The sequence below is a fragment of the Hippopotamus amphibius genome, chromosome 4 (assembly GCF_030028045.1).
Source record: "Hippopotamus amphibius kiboko isolate mHipAmp2 chromosome 4, mHipAmp2.hap2, whole genome shotgun sequence".
NCBI lineage: Eukaryota > Metazoa > Chordata > Mammalia > Artiodactyla > Hippopotamidae > Hippopotamus > Hippopotamus amphibius.
In genome coordinates, this window is record NC_080189.1 from 176,941,375 (window position 1) to 176,960,689 (window position 19,315).

The 19,315-nt window shown below is 53.6% G+C and overlaps 1 protein-coding gene across 3 annotated transcripts in view; it reads right to left on the reverse strand.

Annotated features, from left to right (window-relative positions):
- Window positions 1-8,441: 8,441 nt before the first annotated feature.
- Window positions 8,442-19,315, reverse strand: part of PRIMA1 (proline rich membrane anchor 1) — a 63,586-nt gene continuing 52,712 nt past the window's right edge. For all 3 annotated transcript variants that reach the window (XM_057730199.1, XM_057730198.1, XM_057730200.1), the window contains exon 5: window positions 8,442-11,524. In XM_057730199.1, coding sequence (XP_057586182.1) covers window positions 11,422-11,524 — 103 coding nt within the window. In that variant the 3' untranslated portion in view covers window positions 8,442-11,421. The remainder of the gene's footprint in view (window positions 11,525-19,315) is intronic.

Below are 19,315 nucleotides of genomic sequence, written 5' to 3' on the forward strand. Positions count from 1 at the left end.
GAACTCAATGGAATAGAACCAAACTATGTTTTTATGAGAGTCGAACCCTTTGGGAGAGGAAGTATTATTAGTAAGAGGCTGGCCAGTTCCTTCCACTGACAGCAGTGAGCCTCTCATGAAGGGGACTCAAGAGAAACCACAAGAGCTACCGTTTATTGAGCATCTACTAGGGACTAAGCACTTTACAAACACTACCTTTACTCCTCTTAGCCCTCTCTGCCCATTATTATTCCCAGTTTGCAAGTGAGGCATCTGAGGCCCAGACGTTAAATGACCCATCCAAGGTCAAGCTGGCAGTAGTAGCATTAGGACCGGAAGGCCATCTGACTTCAAGTCAGAGCTTCACTCAGTAAATGTTAATTTCTCTCCCCCTTTTTTTTGGTCCTGGGCTCTTTTGGCTAATATGTGCCAAGAGCATGGGATAAGGCAATCTGAGGGCTTTATTTGAGGCAGCTCAGTTTTGTCAGTGTCTCTGTTTATTGATCATCTATAATAAATTTCCATCAAGCCAGTGTCACCTCATCTTACAAAGGCATTTTCTCCTTTACTTTGGGAATTCATTTATTTGACAAAAAATTATAGCTCACAAATTAAATCACATTTAGTTTTCCACTTAATATAGCAGTTTTATGGCAAAGAATAAAATTTTATGAATTACAGATAGTGATGATGAACTCTATTAGATTAGGGGTCGGTTAAGAGTTTACTCAGCCCTATTGAGACTTGCCCCTAATTCAAATAATCATAGCTACCCTCTGTGAGGGCTTGCTGCATGTCAGGCACTCCTTTAGTCTTCTCAACAGTGATGTGAGGCAGGCACTTCTGTTATTAACCCCATATTACAGATGAGGAAACTGAGGCATGGAGAGACAATATTTGCAGGAGTCACTCAGTAAGAGGCAGACCAAAATTTGAATGCAGATATGTCTGCCTCCAAAGCCTCAGCTCTTTCTACTACATAATTCTGGTAGGTAAATGATAGGTAGAGTCCTTTGCTACTCACCTGACTGCAACGTAACCTAGAATCATGTAGACCAGAAGCCACCAGCTGGCAGCCTGCTGGTTAAACTTGGCCCGCAGCATATTTTGTTCGATGAGCTTGAACTTTCTGTTTCCCCTTTTGGGTTGAATACTTCCGATAGAGCATGTAGGCTCCAGTTTTGTACCGTTCCCATTACTGACCTCTGCCTCCCTAGCAGGAAGACCCCACAGCCTCTCGGCAGAAATCCTGTTGCCTCTGCGTTGCTGCTTCACTCATTCACCTCCACCCTGCAGGCTTGTGAGTTTGCCACCCGGTATAGACTGACCGTCTCATTTTATGGGCCCAAGAGGGGGTGGGATGGACCCAGTGTCACTCAGCAAGCCAGTGGCCAAGCAGGACTTGGGGCCATGCTATCAGCCCCACAGTGGCCCACCTCTCCCTGGCATCACTCCTCCCCTGCATCGGCAGGGCCGTGGACCAGCAGCCCTGCCCCTCCACACCCCCGCCCATCAGTTCGACCTCATTTCAGGTCAGGGCTGATCTCTCCAAGGTGAGCCCCTGGCAGCAGCTCTTCCCTGCAGGGTGCACGGGACACTGGCGGAAGCCACGGATTTGATTGAACAAAGAACTGGCTTTTTAATCATGCAGTCCAGACAGGCCGCCGCCCGCTGGCCGGTAGAGAGGGGAGCCTCCCGGGGCTGCCTGGCTGACGCCCTGATCTCCACTCCTTCAAGAGGCCACTTGGAAAAGAAAGGAACCAGCAAGTAATCAGGCGTGAAGGACAGAAACACTCCAGGTGAGAACAATCACGTGCGCCGGGTGGAGGTGTGGGAGGATGGCGGGGGGAGGGGTCCAAAGAGGGGGATTGGGCCAATTGCAGACAGTACCATGTGCCCAGAACCTTCAGCTCAGAGAGCCCAGCGCTGGGCTTAGGGCTGGGGCGGGGCAGATGGCGGGGAACCCAGACAGGCTCTGTAGTGAGGTCAGTTGGGGACGTTCCCGTCGACCTGCTCTCTGACCACCGACAAGTCACTCCATCTCGCTGAGACTCAGGCTCATCAGCTGCAAAGTGGAGATGGTAATTCCTCTCTCCCGACATTTTTGTGAGGAGTAAACGACATGATGGGTGTCAGGTACTTAGCACAGAGAGGGAGTCACAAACAGGAATAAGAGCTAAACTTTAAGGAGCCCTTGCTACTCCTAGGAATGCCAGGCTCTGGGCTAAGCAGCTGACATTCATGCAGCCATTTCTTCTTCCAACTATAATGCCATGTGACAGCTGGTGTTTTGCTGAAATGAAATCACAGCTTGCAATGGGACTTTGGCTCCCATTCTTTGGAATGCAGCATTTCTACGCTGCTGGGCTGCGTGTGGTGACTAAGGCTCCCCCACGTTTCTCTGTTTGAATGAGCAACTGGGAAATCCTCCTCCATATGGTGCGTTCTCTCATTTGGACTTCACGTGGTGTGAACACATCCTTGTGTTTGTAATGGGGATAATATTTTGAAAATAATAAACAGATTTGTCTTTTGTTCTTCTCCAGGAAATCGTGTTCCCCAGCCTCCATGGATGGCGTGGGTGGGAGGAGGTTCAGATGCAGGGAAAGTTCTTGTCAGACAGGATGAGGGAACGGAGAGTCCGCCTCTTCTGGACCCTACTGGACTGTTGGCTAAAGAAAAAGGGAGACAAATGTAGGGCAGGGCTGAGAGGCCAGGTGGGCATGTCTGCAGTTTCCCTCTTGGGTGTGAGAACGTTGCAGAAATACCCTGATGGAAATGTACCAGAAGCCCCACAACATGGTGGCGGGCAAGCCTCGAGGAGAAGAGCCTGCAGCCCTGGACAGCCTTGGGGCTGCGAATAAAAGCCCGCACCCCAGCTCCGGCAGCCTTCTCCCAGCTTGTGTGGGTGTGCAGATTCCAGAGCCCCTGTGGCTGACGCTGAGAGAGCAGGAAGATGGGCGGAGCCTGTGGTCAGGAGAAAGAGCCTGCCACAGTGTGGCTATTCGCAGCTGGAGGCGTGGTCACCCTCAGAGACCAGAAGGGCCCAGGCACAGCCCTGCAGTCCCCTGTCCAGGAAGCAGCCCAGGCCGGCCACGAGACCTGCCAGGACCCTGAAGACACCATCTGGTCTGAACCGGACTCTGCCTGCACCAGAGACCACGGATACCCCCATCAGGAGTACACCTGGGTGCCTCCTGGAGGGGAGCAGGCCTGGGGACACAGCCTGCAATCTGAGCATCTATCCCAAAGAGACAGAGTCATCCAAAAATGACTAAACCAGAAGAGACCCAAACACCATCAATTTGCAAATTCAAGTTTTTCTACGCCCTCAATCCGCCCACACAGCCAGTGAGGTGGGGACTCTGAACAGTTTTGTGAAATAAAATGCTATATTCTTTTTCTTGATGCTGTGTGTACGGTGTTAAATTTGCAACCCACAATTAATCAGTTAATTCTACAAATATTTCTGGTGTCAGTCACGTTGAGGGTCTGGAGATTTGGCAACAACTAAGACCCAGAAGCAGAGGAGGCCCCGTCCTCACACACCTTATGTTCATATGGGAAGAGAAAGACAGGAAACACATACACGTGTCAACAAGTGTCCTTAGCTGGCAAGAAACGCTCTATTGAAAATAAACTACGGCGACGGACTAGAGAAGGGCTAGGGCTGGTTGAAGAAAGCCACAGGTGATACTCAGGGAAAGACTGGCTACAAAGACCTCAAATGGGAAGGGGCTGGCACAGGGGAGGAGCTCAGGGAGGCCAGGGTGACCGAGAGGAAGGGGACAGGGCTGGGAACAAGGGCCCCGCCCACAGACCCTCCGCAGCAGGCTCTTTGAGGACAGGTTCAGAGTGGCGTCACTGACGACTGTCTGTGTGCTTGGCTATGTTGTCTCCATCCTCTGGACCCCTCTGTCTCCCTGGGCAGGGGTTGGACTTCCTTGGGCTCGTCTCATGTCAGGGGTGAAGTGCCCCCAACTCAGACATCCCCCAACCTGCGCGCCCACCATTAGAGCGCTTCTTTCTTTTGGCGGGGGCGGGGAGGGGTTGCCTGACTCCCTTCCCATAATTGCGTTATCTCTGTGTATCAGCGAGTCTGGAAAGGAGGACATCTTTTAAAAATTAAGGGGTGTAGGGTGGGGACATGAGGCGCAACAAACAAAAGCTCCTGGTTGCTTCTAGTTCTAGCAGAGAAGACAGCAAGTCACCTCTTTGTTCCGGGAGGAGTTCTTGAGGGCCTCTCTTAGCTGGGAGTCAGTAGACACTCGTTGCCTTTGGGAAAGGGTGGGTTGTGTTTGTCTTGGCAAAAAAAAAAAAAAAAAAAAAAGGCAGATGCTTTCCCTCCGGAAGCTTCTTGGAGAAGAAGGATTAAGCCTGGATCCCATCTCTTTTCAGGTTCACCGTTAGAAGAGCTTCTCTGTTGGCCCCAGATGGCTCTGCCTGTGGTTAGCTGACTGGAAAGGACTTCCATCCAAAGAGGGGTGTGGCATGAGGGCAGACGCACAGGGCTGAGGTCAAAGGTCAAGGGCTTCTGTTGAGGGAGTGACTCTGAACGACCGACCTTGCAGCCAAGGCCATGGTGACCATGCCCACCCGGGGGCTGGGAGGATGAGAGGCCCATGCAACCTTGTGGGGGCAGAATTCTGCCACCTGTTCTTGAGAAGCCATCCCAGGAAGACCCTCTTAAGGCCACATGGCCACCCACACAGAGTCACAGTTAGGCCCACAGTTAGGCACTTAGGCCCCGAGGGTGCCTCAGGCCACCATGCCCCTCGGCGAGCCCTGGACTGGGCCTGGCAGGGAGCAGCCGTGGGCATCAGGCCAAGGTGGGGTGGGAGGCCCAGGGCTTCCATTCACATGTTCTGGGCAGCCCTGCAGGCCGCTCTATTTCCGGGGAGCTCTTACTACCCCCTGGGGGCCTGGTGTGGGCTCCTTATCTCTGGTGGAGGGGCTCCCTGAGCCTCTGGCTCACATGGCTGGGGTGAGGCCTCCCTGAAGAGTGAGAGAGGAGGGGCCACCTGTGTGTCAAGCCCATGTCTGGTTCCAGCCCCGGGACTGAGGGCATCCTCAGAGCCAGGTGCCGGTATTGATTGAGACGTTGATTTTCCCCTTACCCATCTGCACAGGGCCCCCCTAAAAGTCATCCCACATGTGAACGTCTCACAGCACTTGGAGAATCTTCTGTGGAGGCCCAGGAAGCAGGGACTGGGTATCACGTGATGGCCAGCTTGGGGCGGACCAGGGGCAACCCTGAGGGGTCTGAAGTCTGGAGCCACACCTAAGCCCCCAAGGGATGGGTAGAGAGGACAGGAGAGCTTTGGGCTCCTGCAGGCTGGGGATGAGGACACAACTGCTGTGACCTTAACCTGGTGATGCTGGGACCCTTCCAGCCCCTTCCATGTGCACATCCTGGGGAAGTAGCCGGCCAGGGGTTATTGCTCTTATTTTACAGGTGAGAAAACTGAGGCTCTGAGAGGGGATAGGACTTGCCAGAAGTCACATATTAATTGATTCATGTTAGTACTAAGTGAAGTAAGTCAGAAAGAGGCAAATACCATATGATATCACTTATATGTGGAATCTAAAATATGACACAAATGAACCTATCTATGAAACAAACAGAATCACAGACACAGAAAACAGACAGGTGGTTGCCAAGAGGGAGGGTGTTGCGGAAGGGATGGAGGAGGAGGTTGGGGTTAGCAGATGCAAACTACTATATATAGAATGGATAAACAACAAGGTCCTACTCTATAGCACAGAGAACTATATTCAATATCCTATGATAAACTATAATGGAAAAGAATATATTATAAAAAGGATGTATACCTGAGGGTGAGTCAAAAATTATCTGCACTCTGGATGTGGAATTTATTGTAATTAACTTTTAGAAAAGACAAATACATCATTTTTCGACATAATTTCCTTGCTTTTCAACACACTTTGTCCATCTGTCAACAAGCTTTCGTATTCCCTCATTAACAAATGTTGTAGGCTGAGCTGCAGGCCACAAATGCACCGCTATTTTCACTTCATCATAGGTGAATCTTCGTCCTCGTAGGGCTGCTTTCAGGGGACCAGACAGGTAAAGTCTGATGGAGCAGGATCAGGACTATAGGGAGGAGGCTTTGACGCCTCAAAAGGAAGCTTTTGCAGAGTGTCGGCAGTGCGGGCCGAAGTGTGTGGACGTGCACACCCTCAGACCACAAAAAATGAATCACCCACTGCACATTGTTCTTCTTTCGTGCAAATCACAAGTGGGGCATCCATGTTTGCTCACACCGCAGTTACAAATAAACTGATATAACCCGTTCACACCTGCACAGCAGAGACTGGGGAGATAGTAGCCTTAAAAGGAAAGCGCTGAGAAGACTGTGTGGCCAACAGAAGTTTTAATATACCTGGAGTGCGAATAATTTCTGACTTACCCTCATATATATAGAACTCAATCCCTTTGCTATACAGAAGAAATTAACACAACATAGTGAATCAACTATAGCTCAATTAAAAAAAAAAGAAATTATCACAAAAATTGATTCATCTTAGATCCATGAACCCCTGACTCCAGCTTCCAGGGTCTCGAGAGGCTGAGTGTCCTGTTTGCTTCTCATGGGCTGGGAAGATAACTGGATATAAATCTAGCTGGGGTGGACCATTTGAAATCTGAGGGCCTGTCTGGGTTGGAAGGGCCTAGAACTTGTAGCCACACAGAACTAGGTCTGAATCTCAGCTCTGCCATTTACTGCTGTTTTGACCCTTGATGAGCCACTGAACCCCTCTGAACCTCTTGGAACCTCAGTTTACTCTTCTGTGAAATGGGGAGGATCTACATCCTCCTAGGCTTGTGGGAAGCATTAAAAGAGATGATGTAGGGACTCCCCTGGTGGTCCAGTGGTTAAGAATCCACCTTCCAATGCAGGGGACATGGGTTTGATCCCTGATCGGGGAACTAAGATCCCACATGCCATGGGACAACTAAGCCCATGTGCCGCAACTACTGAGTCCAAGTGCCTCAACTAGAGAGAAGTCCGTGTGCCATGAGGAAGAGCCCGTGTGCCACAACTAAGACCTGATGCAGCCTTAATAAATAAATAAATAAATAAATAAATATTAAAAAAAAAAGAGAGCGAGAGAGAGATGATGTATGTGAAGTGCTAGGACGTTGACCCTGGGTGTCCCTCCATCTCCACACTGGTGTCACCGTCTGTCTGCATCGTCATCACCAAGCTGCTTGTCAAGTTTCGACACGTGACAGCCCGTGGAATCCCAGGTGGTGGGGGGTCCCACTGAGATAAACACCTCCTGGCTCCCAGCGAGGACTTCCACGGCTCCCCTCCTCTGCCCTGACCCTGATGTCTGAGACACGGGCCCTTTCCTCCAGAGCTGCTGTGCTGAGCGGACATCCCCCTGGGCTGTCAGGTTGGGGAAATACCTGGCCCGCAACTCCAGGCACGCAGAGCCCTCCCAATTGCCTCCACGGGTCTGACGCTGAAGCCACGGGGAACCCAGGTGGAGGTGGTGGGGCCCAGCAGTACCCCAACTGTGGGGAGATAGCCTGGCTTGGGGTCCCCCTCAGTCAAGTCCAGTGGCTGCGTGGCGAAGACACCCAAGTGTGGGTGCAAACCCCGGCCCCACCCGTTTCCTGGGTCTGTGTGACCTTGGCTGTCACGCTCCGTCTCCAAACTCTTTCTTCACTCCTTGGATAAAAACGATCATGCTTTAGGGGCAACTGTTTCCTCTTTCTCCATCCTGCCCAGCCCATCAGAGAGGAAACTCGTCTCTCCAAAAGCACAGGGAAGGAGCGTTGCTCCTGGTGGGGCGGAAGCAGGCTGGGCTCTCTGGGATGCCCCTGCTTGGGGGTGCAGGGCAGGCTGCGCCCTGAGCCGCTGCAGACAGACCCTGGGGGCCGAGGTCTAGACCGGGGGTGGATAAAGCAGGAGGATCATCACTGGCCACAGGTCTAGCCCGTCTCCCCTCCAGCGTGGCCTGCTGATTCTTGCCCACCCCCCAGGACTCACATGAGCCCGTGTCAAATTAGAGCGACTGGCTGGTCCAGTCCACTGGGCCCTTTTCTGGTCTTAGCTCTGAACATTCCATGTTTCAGGAAAAACCCCCCAGTCCCAGGTGAACTAGGGCGGTTGGCCACCCTCCTCTAAACTGAGTTCAGGATCAAGATGGCTGGGTGGGGAATGAGGGAAAAGCTCGGTACCTTGGAATCCCCATAAATACCAGCCTCAGGGCCTTATGATACAACATACAGAAACCAGGCAAGCAACGTACCAAGGCCAGCCAGGTCCTCAAGTTACCCAGGTCGATAGCAGGGCCTCAAGGAAGGACTGCACCCCCCATACTCAGCCTGCTCTCTCCTTCCCACCCCACCCAGGGCCAAGCCCCCACCACAAACGACAACTGACAGCCATCTTTAAGTATATTTTTATTGAAAATAAAAAGGCATGGTGCTTTCTTCCTCGGAAGTTGCATGTAGCCCACCCCCAACGCGGCCGGTCCTGCTTCCTGTGCCACGTCTTAGCACAGAGTCGACATCAATGGCTCGTTGGTGGGCAAGACGGCACCGCCGTGTGTATTTGTCCATCGAGACAGAACTCCTGGGAACAAGAGCCATGTTCCCGTGTACTCTCGGCACACTGTTAGGAAGGCAGGCCTCAGGGTATTTACGTTCATGCATTAGATACCTCACACTACCTGGGCTGTTTAAATCATACTTTGTACAGATTCAGAGAGTACAGTAATTATATATATATAGAGATCTCTTTAAATATATATAACTATATATAATATATATGTCTATATTTTTACAGCTATTAGTCTTTCTTCCAAAACTTGCTTTAGAAGTTTCTAAAGAACACCTGAAAACTCTGGGAGATCCTATATGCCATTCTAAAGTTGGGCTCAACTAGGAGATGGTTGAAAAATACCTATTTGAGAAAATGTAGAGAAGGGATGTGCATTTTATTCTTGAAAGTTCAGACTAGTCTGAGGATTGGTCCGTGTTTAAGGGCTGCAGGTACATTCCTTAAAGTTCTAAGCTCAGATTACCAGGCTGGGGAGGGTTTATGGATGCTTTTGTTGCTGAAGCTGAAAATCCAGTAGGGCTTTCCCCCTGCACCCATCAGAGCTGTCTTCCAAATGGCTGGTTCTAGGTTTGTTCTCAAGTGAATTCTCTTTTAAAAACCGGGCTCTTCTCTTAGTTTTCGCTAACTGGGTGAGAGGAGACTTGACAAACCCAATTTGCGGGACCCCTGGCTGTGTGTCTCCAGGGAAGGGGATACTGGCCCCAGAATGATGGATGGATGGTTCACTGGGGTTCCTCATTGGGGAGCGTTGTGGGGCTGGACGATTAGGCTAATTGCAAAATCTGGGCCTCCTAAGTTTAAGCCCGGGTTGGGGAAGGTGGGACCAGTGGGTCTGTGCAAAAGCTGGGCTGTGACCTGCCCCTCTCAGTGTTCCCCCCAGACTGGCTGCCCAGCACTCCACGAGCCCCTTAGCCAGGATCCTTCCCTCTAGCAGAAGGTGCTCTCCCATCACTTCTGAACTTAGGATGGCATGTGCTTAGGGCTGGGGTCTGGCCTGGGTGACGGCTCAGGGAACAGGCAGGGGACGCAGCAGCTGGCTGCAGGCAGTGGGGGAAAGTGAGCTGGGGTGGGGTCTGCCCTGCTGAGGACCCACAGCCTCTGGCCTGCTTGTCACCCAGCTCTGCAGCCTTGGGAAGTGGAGGGCATGAACCACGCGTACTGTCAGGTGCTCACCCAGGATGAAGGCCACAGGTGGCCCCGTGCTGAGGTGCACAGAGAGCAAAATCCAATCCACACCCAAACCCAGTCCTCACCCGGGGGGGAAATGCAAAAGAAGAAGTCCTTTCTGGCAGAGTCTGTCCTGGACCTGTCCTCGGCCTGCACCTGCCGACCTGGGGGCAGGACCTGGGTCAGGGCCACAGCATGCTCACCTTCTGCCCTGCTCTCGGCACACAGACAACTCCGTGGGCACCGGGGCTCCCGGACAATGGATTTTTCAAGATTCAGCCCAAATGGGGATGGGTTTTCAGTCTGTCAGTCTCCCCTGGATGTGAAAGTCTCACCTGTGGCCCAAACACCCTCCAGAGAACGACACTGGTGGTTTGGGAGGCAGAGAGGGTCCCCTAGCTAAATCCCTACGTAGCCAGACAGTGGAGCTGCTGGCTGTGTCAGGTTTCTTCTCAGCAAGTGTGTGGGTGGTGAGGGAACCACAGGGCTGGGAGTGTTCTCCCAACCCACAGGGGATGCAGAACCACAAGGCTGCTGTCTCCAAGGGCCTGGTGACGTGCCCAGAGGGCGGTGGCGGCCTGCAAAACAGGCTGGCAGATGGGAGTCACCAGGCCTGGAGGGTCCCTCTCCTCCCATCTCCTTTCCTTGCCTTTGTCCACCAACCACTCTGAAGGGTTCAGCACTTTTAGAACCTAAGAGACATTCAAAGCGAGCCACGGGAAGGACACTGCCTTCTTCTGGGTGATGGGAGGCCTGGGGGCTCTCAGGAGAGGGTCTGGGTACCAGGCCCCAGGGGCCCCAGCACCAGGCCGGGTGGGCCCAGGCCAGAGCGCCGGCGGTGGGTTTGGCACAAGTGGTGGCCTCTGCCGGGGAAGGCAGGGCCTGGCTCACACGGAAGTGTTGGTTCCTCTGAGGGTCAAGTGTGGGAATGAGACTGAGGACAGGCCCCTGTCCTTCCTGGGCCCTGGGCCTGGGGTTCAGTGAGTCGTTTTGCCCTGGATGGCCAGACACCACCCTGGGGTCTGAATGGGCCCCTTTGCTCGATCCGGAGGAGACTCTGCAGGCTGGGCTCACAGCCCTCCATGACGGGGAGTCAGGGGTCAGGGGCCCCAGGTGTCGGTGGCGACGGGAGGGAGAAGGCAGGCCCTGAAGGCTGAGACAGCTGCAGATGGGGTGGCGGACAGATGTGTGGGAAGCACCTTTGAACGGGGACGTGTCACGGCTGCGCCCATGGCTTCTGTTGGGAACAGAGAGGTCAAGGAAGAAGCAGGCGGGCTTCCTGGGGAGGAGGAGAGGTTTTCTTTTGGCTAAAGGGGGATGCCTTCCTGCCCCAGCAGACAGACTCCCTGCCTTCTCAGAGCATGTGCTTTAGACAGCAGCCTGGAGACAGTCAGTGGACCAAAAACAAGACCAGGAAGAGACGTGGAGGCCGCGGGCGGCAGTGCGGCCCCAGTGCTGCATGCAGGTGAGCCTGGCTCAGCCCGGTGTCCGCTGCCCCTGCCCGTGGGCTGACCAGGGGCGAGGCTGGGAAGAGGATGGTTTCTCCTTCGGGAGGCTGGAGGCCTGCAAGGCAATGAAGTCCCGGACAAGCCCAGTGTCAGCGCGTGTCCACCTGCTTTCCTGTGTCCACCAGTGCCACCAAGATGCCCCTCTGGCCAGCGGTCCGGGGCCTGCAGACTCACACCACGGCGCTGTTCACGTCCACCCCTTTGTTGCTCTGCGAGGAGGTCATGGGATACTCAGCAACACCGGTGCCGTTCTCCTCTTTTCTCAGGGGTTTCCTGGGGGAGGGGGGAGGGGCGGGAAGGCAAGGGAAGGGGAGGCAGGGGCATCCGTTAGTTATCAATGCTTGGTGGCGGGGCGGGGGTGGGGCATGTATCTTACCCTCCCCGTTATCCCACCAGGCTCTGTACCAGTTCAGCATCCTTGGGTGCTAGTCTGTGTGGGGGTCCATCAGAAGCTGGATGTGATCTTAAACTAGGTGATCATACACTGTGTCATGCAAACCAGGGCACAGTTGACAGTGAAAGAGGGAAGCTATGAATAATGGTGCAGGGACAGCAGGCGTGATTTGGAACCTCTCTGGACAAACCGAAACGTATGCTCAGCCTAGTGTGATAGCTGGTCAGGCTTTGGTTGATCTCTTTGCGTGCAGACACAAAGATGAACATTTGGGGTGCAGGTGGTTAAAAGAGGAGAGGTGCTAGTTGTTGGACTTTAGAGGTATCTCTGGTCAAAGGCAAGTGGAAAATGTGATGAAGTGGATGGCGGTGCTGGTGGTAGTGGAGGAGGAGGTGGTGATGGTGATGACAGGGCTGGTGCCATTGGGTAAAGGTGGTAGTGATGGTGGGTGGAGGTGGTGGCAATAGGAATCGGGGTGGAGGTCACGGTGGAGTTGATGGTAGTGGTGGTGGTAATGGTGGTGGAGGTCATGGTGGAGTTGATGGTGGAGGTGGTGATGATGGCAGAGGTCCTGGTGGAATTGATGGTGGTGATGATAGCCACGGGGGTGGCGGTGGTGATGGTGGAGTTGACGGTGGCGATGACAGTGGTGTTAGTAATGGTGGTGCAGGTGACAGTATGGGAATAATGATGACGGCAGAGACGGTAACGGTGGTGGTGGGGACGGTGGTAAATGTCCAGACTAAATCCGTGCACCCCAGTGGCTCTCAAACACTTCACATTGAGCCACTTGAAGCTCATTCCAGAGGCCCTTTGACCCCAGGAGCCATTCCTCCTACACATGCAGGGCGTCGGGATGGCTGGGCAGGAGGCTTTGAGAAGGCTCGTGTCTACTCGCTGAGACTGAATTCGCAGCACTGCTCTCTGGCCTGGCTCAAGTCCCACCTCCCTCTTGTGTGGTTCAGGAGGGCTTCAGCCCCCAGCCCCAGGCCTGAGTGGGCACAGCCTCCCCACAGGTCCACGCCACACATACTGGGTAGCCCCACCCCTTCCACAAGCCTGCTGTCTCCTGGGTGGATCTGAGGCCCACGAGGCAGCAGCTCAGACACTGCCTGTATCCCCACTAATGCTGGGGCTGAGCCTGAACTGGCCTTCATTGTGTGCTGTCTAAACTGCATGCTTATGGTCATGGTTGAAAGCCTCGGGACTGATTGCTTCTGCCTTCTCAAATGTCTCCAGAACCTCCCCAAACCCAGCAGGAGAAGGACTGGCAGGTGGTAACAATTTGATGCCTATGGGATAAGGCCCTTGCTGATTAGTTTAGGGGATGGGGGGCAGGGGGGTCTGTGAGGTGGTTATCAGTAGTGTCATGGGGTGGGAATATCTGGCCTATTCAGAGGCAACACAATTATCAGCCACACATCTTGTCCCCTCTCACAATGGTCCCCTGAAGAAGCGAGGCCTGAAGTTACGAGATTCATTTCACGGGGAAGCTGAGGCTTAGGGAGAGCTGTGACTTGCCCAAGGACCCCCCGGCGAGTCTGTGGTGGGGCCTGGAGCACCACCCACTACTACCATGTCTTGGTCCAGACATCCTTCTGCTAAATCAACATTCTGCTGCTACTGATGATAAACCAGGCATCCCCCCAGATGGCCTCTGTGGTCCAATCACCTAGGGAAGGCCCTCCTCCATCCTCTTTTTTGGAGATTCCCCGAAGTTCTCAAGAGTCCTCCCAGAAGCCTGTCTCATTTTGCTTTAACCCAGCACATGCCATGTTCCAGGGTCCGAAGACCCCATTTAGGTAGATGCTCACAGACACTTTCCAGAACTCAGAAAGGGCTCAGACGAGTTGCCTTGTTTGTGATGGTAGGAAATGATTCCTTCTGCCAGGGGGAAGAGGAGAGATTTCTAAACCAGGCCACTGGCTGGAAGACCCCCTCTCCAGTCCTGGAAATGATGGACTGTGAGTCTGACTTCTCCCCCTGGGCCTTTTCTCCCTCTACCTCCTTTACCCTTCCTCCCATCCCACCCACCCCTTTCCAGGGCCTCAAGCAGCTCTGACCTTGCTGGGTGGGCTTGATTTCCGACTCAGGGAGTTTTGCTTGGCCTAGAAAATTGGGGGCCGGGGTGAATTTTCCTACAGTGAGATCCTGTGTTGCCCCCAACACGAGGCCACTGATGGATATCAGTGAGATTCCTGAATCTATCATCAGTATTAGAGGATTTCATCAGAGTCAGGATTCCAGAAGAGAGAGGCAAAAATCTCTGGGCCCAAAGATTTTTCTGCTTTTCTAATAAATATTCAGTCTTGGGCTAGGTCTGAAAAATCAACTGCAGTGGGTTCAGGGCAGGGGAGAGGAGGCTTAAGGGCCTTCAAGGGTGGATAATGAGGGACTTGCCTGGCAGTCCAGTGGTTAAGACTCTGCACTTCTACTGCAGGGGGCATGGGTTTGATCCCTGGTCAGAGAAGTAAGATCCCGTATGCTGGGTGGCACAGCCAAGAAAAAGAAAAAAAAAAAAAAAAAAAAAAAAGGAAAGAAAGAAAAAAGAGAAAAAACGGGGGAGGGGGTTGGATAATGAAGAGAGGAAGCGGGGTCTGGAACTCACAGGAAATGGAGAAAGCCTGGAGAGCACAGAGTTCTGGCCTGTGGGTAGGGAATGATTCCTTCTGCCAGGAGGAGAGGAGAGATTTCTAAACCAGGCCGCTGGCTGGGAGACCCCTTTGCATTCCTGGGGCCTTGAGGGGGACAGTGGCTCAGAGGGCGTGGCTGGAGGGACACTGGGGGCAGGGCCAGGAAACAGCCCCAGGGCCTTCTCAGCGGCTCAGCCAGCTTCCCAGACAGGAAATGGGGGTCTCGGCAGGGGTTCCACCCAGCAAAGGAGTCAACTTCTGGCTGGCAGAGAACCCCCTCAGAAGTCCAAGAGCCTGGGCGTGGCGAGGGGAGAAAGTGGCTGTCCTGAGGGCTCTCCTGAGGAGTCAACTTGGTCTGCTGCCCTGGAGCTGAGCCCCCAAAGACTCTGCTCCCTGAAGCCCTCTGGGGTTCACTGGAGCCCCATGGGAGCTGGAGTTTTATTTACAGCACGACATGGCTCTGCCTTGAACCCCTTCTCGTCCTCTCTCTAAGCACGGCGCTTGAGGGTGACACTGCAGACGTGCTCGAGGCAGCTGTCAGGCTCAGTAAACCCAGCTCCACCACTCTCCAGCTGTGTGACTTTGGGCAAGCCACTTAACCTCGCTATGCCTCAGTTTCCTGGTCTATAAAATGGGCACAATAATGGTGTCCATTTCATAGGCCCGTTGGGAGGATTAAATACGTTAATGCGTGTCAGGCCCCTAGATGAGCAGCTGGCATACAGTAAGTGCTCTATAAGTGTGTGTTAGCTCTCAGTACTGCGGTTGGAAAGGTGTCAGCGGGGCGCTGCCCCTGTTGGCAGCAGCCAGTGGCCTCCAGTCCGCACAGACTTCCCACCTACTGTGCCCGCCGCGGGGGTCCTGAAGTGCTAGGGAGGCTTGTGGGGACCCAGCCTGGCCCCGCCATGAGCCAGCCAGGGAGTTCCCGCTAAATCAAAGAAAGGCCTTTCCACCCCAAGGCGGGAAGAGATGGACACAAGCTGCGGCCTACATGGCCTGGTTCCTAAAACCAAGAGAAAGGGACGTGAGCTTTTCCTCCGCCCTGGCCCGATTCCCGCCCCACCCCACCCCACCTCGGGCCTGGCGCACAGGGGGCCCCCATGTTCCCTGCTTGGAGTGTGGCACTTACTGCCAGCAGGACACCGGCTCTACGGTCCGGCTCGTCCGGCCTGGGCAGGGAGGGCCCGGACCCACGCGCCCCTCTCGGTGAATGCTGACAAGGCTGCGACAGGTCCCACCCTCCGCTGCCTGCCCTCTGCGGGGAGCCGGAAGAAACCACTGCCCTGAGGGACTGAGAAGGGGGGCTGCCAGCTCGTTTCTCATCTCACGCACCCCACAGAGGGTCTGTTCTCGACGAAGTGAGGTTAAAGGTCTCAGCTCCCTCTTCTGAAGGCATTCACCCTCCCCACCGCCCACCCCCGACACAGACACACACACACTTACATACACACACACACCCCACACTACACGTACATCACACACACACACACGCCCATATATACACATACACACACATACAGACACTCACAATTGCCCATACAAACACCCATATACACACTGCACACATGCCCATATATACACATACACACACATACAGACACTCACGTATGCCCATACAAACACCCATATACACACTACACACTCAGCACACCACACACACACACACACACGCACACACACACCATGAGACGCCTCTGGAGACTGCAAACTTCTCCAAACCTGGGTCAAGAAGCCAAAAACAGCCTTTCTGGGCCCTCGAGGGTGTCCCTGACGGTGAGAAGCAGCCCCGCGTCCTGCCCCGCACCCTCCGCCGTCCCCAGGGGCAGGCGAGCCTGGCAGGGGGCTGAGGAACAGCCTCATCCTCCCGTCGGGCCCCCCGTGCTCACCAACCCCCCACCCAGGGCTTCCTTGTTCAGCCACGTCTGCTGAGCAAGTCCGAGGGTGGCACCCGGGAGGCTCTGGGGCTCACGTCCTCCTCAGGAGGCGGCTGGCGGGACAAGGCATCTGCATCTTATTCTGAGCGCGGTGGTCGCCGTTGGAGGACTCCTCGTATCGGAGACTCCTGTCTACCCCCTTGCCCTGCCCCATAACCTTGACCCAGCTGGTCTGGAGGGATGAGTTCAGGGAGGACGGAGCGTCTTGGTGACAAAAGAAAAAGGCCTAAGAAGCAGGGACCCATCTGACTCTCCCATCCGCTGGTACTGGGCTCCACGGTCCCCCTGCACCGAGGACCCCGGGCAGACAGAGCAGCTGGTCCCTACAGCCCATCTTCCACCAGCAGGACGGGATTTCATCACCCACCACGGCATACATCTGTGGAGGGCCCCTTGGGGTGGGGGAGAAATGCAAATAAGCCCAAATAAATATCTCAGCCCAAGACAGGTCAGGATACCCGCGCCCCAGCCCCTTCGGGGCTCAGTCTCTTCTTGAGGGGAGAAGTGTGGTGACGGTAAAAATAATGAGAGATACTGTGGCATCTGGGACTCAGAAGAAATCTGTGTGTGGGTCCCACCCCTGCGACAGCCAAGAGGATGGCAACGTGGCTCAGGGGAAGGAGTGCTGGCCCAGGAGTTAGGAGGTTGAGTCTCGGTCTTGCAGCAAAGCACTGGAACCAGCTCCCTGAATCCAGCCCAGGTTCCAAAGGAAGAAAGATGGTCTCCAAGCAGCCAAGGCCATGCATCTGTGCTCAATGTCGATGCCAAAAGGGTCCCTCCTTGGAGCATGCTACTTGTAACTGAATTCATGGTACAGCCAGACATGATAGTCTCAAATTCTAGCCAGAGGGGTTGGGTTTGGGGGCGGTGGGGTGGTGGCGTTGCTATATAAGTGGCAGATGGGAAGGGCTGGGTTTCGAGCACCCAATCACCGCCTTAGGCTCCCACCTCGCCCAAGAGGTGTTGGTGCAAAAGATAACCCCGGTCTCAAGACCCCAGGGGTCCAAGATGCATTCAAGGTGAATGTCTTGTGCCTGGAAGTTCATCGTGAGTTGAGGCTGGACGGAGTGGTTCCACGCCTGTTCTGAATCCCTGGACCCAGCCCACCTTATCTTTCTCTGGCCCCTGCTCTGGCCCTGACTAGGCAGCTCAGCAGAGGCCAGGGGAGAAAGGGCTGGGCTGCTGGGTGCGTCCTCTGGGGAGGAAGGGGAGGCAGCAGATGGCGGGGGCTCCTCCGAGGCAGTCACAGTCTGAGAGCGTGTCATGTATGGCGGGAGGAAGGCCAGGCCTCTCAGGGCATGGAGAGGGGGCCGCGGAGTCAGTGTGGGTGCACTGGAGCGTGTGTCCCGGGGAGGGGCTTGAAGGGAGGGGAGCAGAGATGGCAGCCGATCAGGAAACTGAAACTGATGAAGGGGTGGGGCCAGGCATTAAACCTGTGCACACGTTATTTATGCTAAAAGCAGAGTCTACTTCACCCACCCAGAGGGAGAGGAAAAAAACAACTGAGTTTACTGAAATTCTACAGTTTGTCGATTTTAAAGCTTGACTCTGGAAGGTCTCTACAAACAAGCCTCCATTCACGCCACAGAAAGTCACGGAAGAGTTACTACATGCCAGGCGTGTGCAGGCGCTGTGGGGGAGAGAAAGCACATGAGTGAGACAGGATGACCGCTTCCCCCTCTAATGTGCATGTGTGCGCGTGTGCACAGACACTCACACACTAGTGCACGAGCACATGCACACGCAGACACCAACATTAATCAACTTAGAGCAGAAAGCAGAAATGTAAATCCAGGGAGAACTGCAACTCTAGCACTTGGCAGGGAAGAAAGATCTATACCAGCGCAGGGTGCCGTGCCTGACGAGATGTGTTTGAGCTGGGTCTTGAGTTAGCAGTAACAACTCAGCTGTAAGCCAGGAGGGCAGCTCCCTAAGTCTCAAAGGACGCGAGAGGAGGGCTGGAAACCTCTGTGACCAGAGCCACAGCTTCCTCCTATGACCATGGAGGGTTATTCCAGCTCAGACACCGCAGGAATCTCATTTGCCTTCCTCCATGGCATTCCAGCTGCCCAGGGAACTAGGTCTTCCCGAATTGCCACCCACTCAGTGAGACCTAACCCGTCTCTGGGCCACCCCAAAACTCCAAAAAGAATGTCAATTCTAAAAAAGAAAACTAACTTCATTAAACTGATTTGCTATTGAGTCTATGATTCAGGAAAGATCTCGGACAAATTCCACGATGGAGTCAAGCTAAAGAAATAAAGAACTGGAGTGGGAGAAGGAAAGGGAGAGAGCTGAATGCAGCAAGTTCTCAGAGGGAAGCTTGGAAAGCTGTTGGCCCAGAGAGCTACCATCCACCGAGAGAGGAGGATGGATGCTCCAAGACGAACATGGAACTGATAGATGGACCACCTGATGTATTTGACCATATTGGGAGGAGGTATTGCTAACTTCAGGGAAGGAAACAAATCATAGTACACTATGTGACTCGGCTGTGAACAATATTTACATTATCATACTAAGGGAGACACTGGCTAGTCATTGAACCCCTCATTGGAGATAGCTGTAGGGAGTGGGTGGGAAGAGCGGAAGTGTTTTGTGTGTCTGTGGGTAGCGGCAGGTTCCTGAACTTTGTATCTTCTATAGTGAAAAGTCAATTGATAATATTTAAAATTGAAAGAAAATGTAAATAGAGTATCTACATCACTTAGAATACGGAGGGAAGTACGAGAAGAAACAACTAACACTCAAAGTGGTTGCCTCTCAAGAATGATATTTGGGGGAGAAAGGGGGACCATCAGGGGGCTGCTGGTTTTCTTAATAGGCTGTGACTCATTTGACATTTTTAACTATGTGCATGTATTGCTTTCATAACAATAGAAGTTAAATTAAAAAGTGGTAATGAACGTTCAAAGCCTTAACTCTACTTTCCAACCTTAAAGCCCCCTCAAGAGGAATGCACAGCACGCCTGACATAGGGGTGGGGGAAGCACCCCCCTCCCACTCCCTTCTCCTCCTCTCCCTCACTACCCTGAGGGTCTCTTTTTTCCTCTTCATAGCCCTCACCGTCGTTTAAAGCACTTCATTTATTAATTTGCTGGAG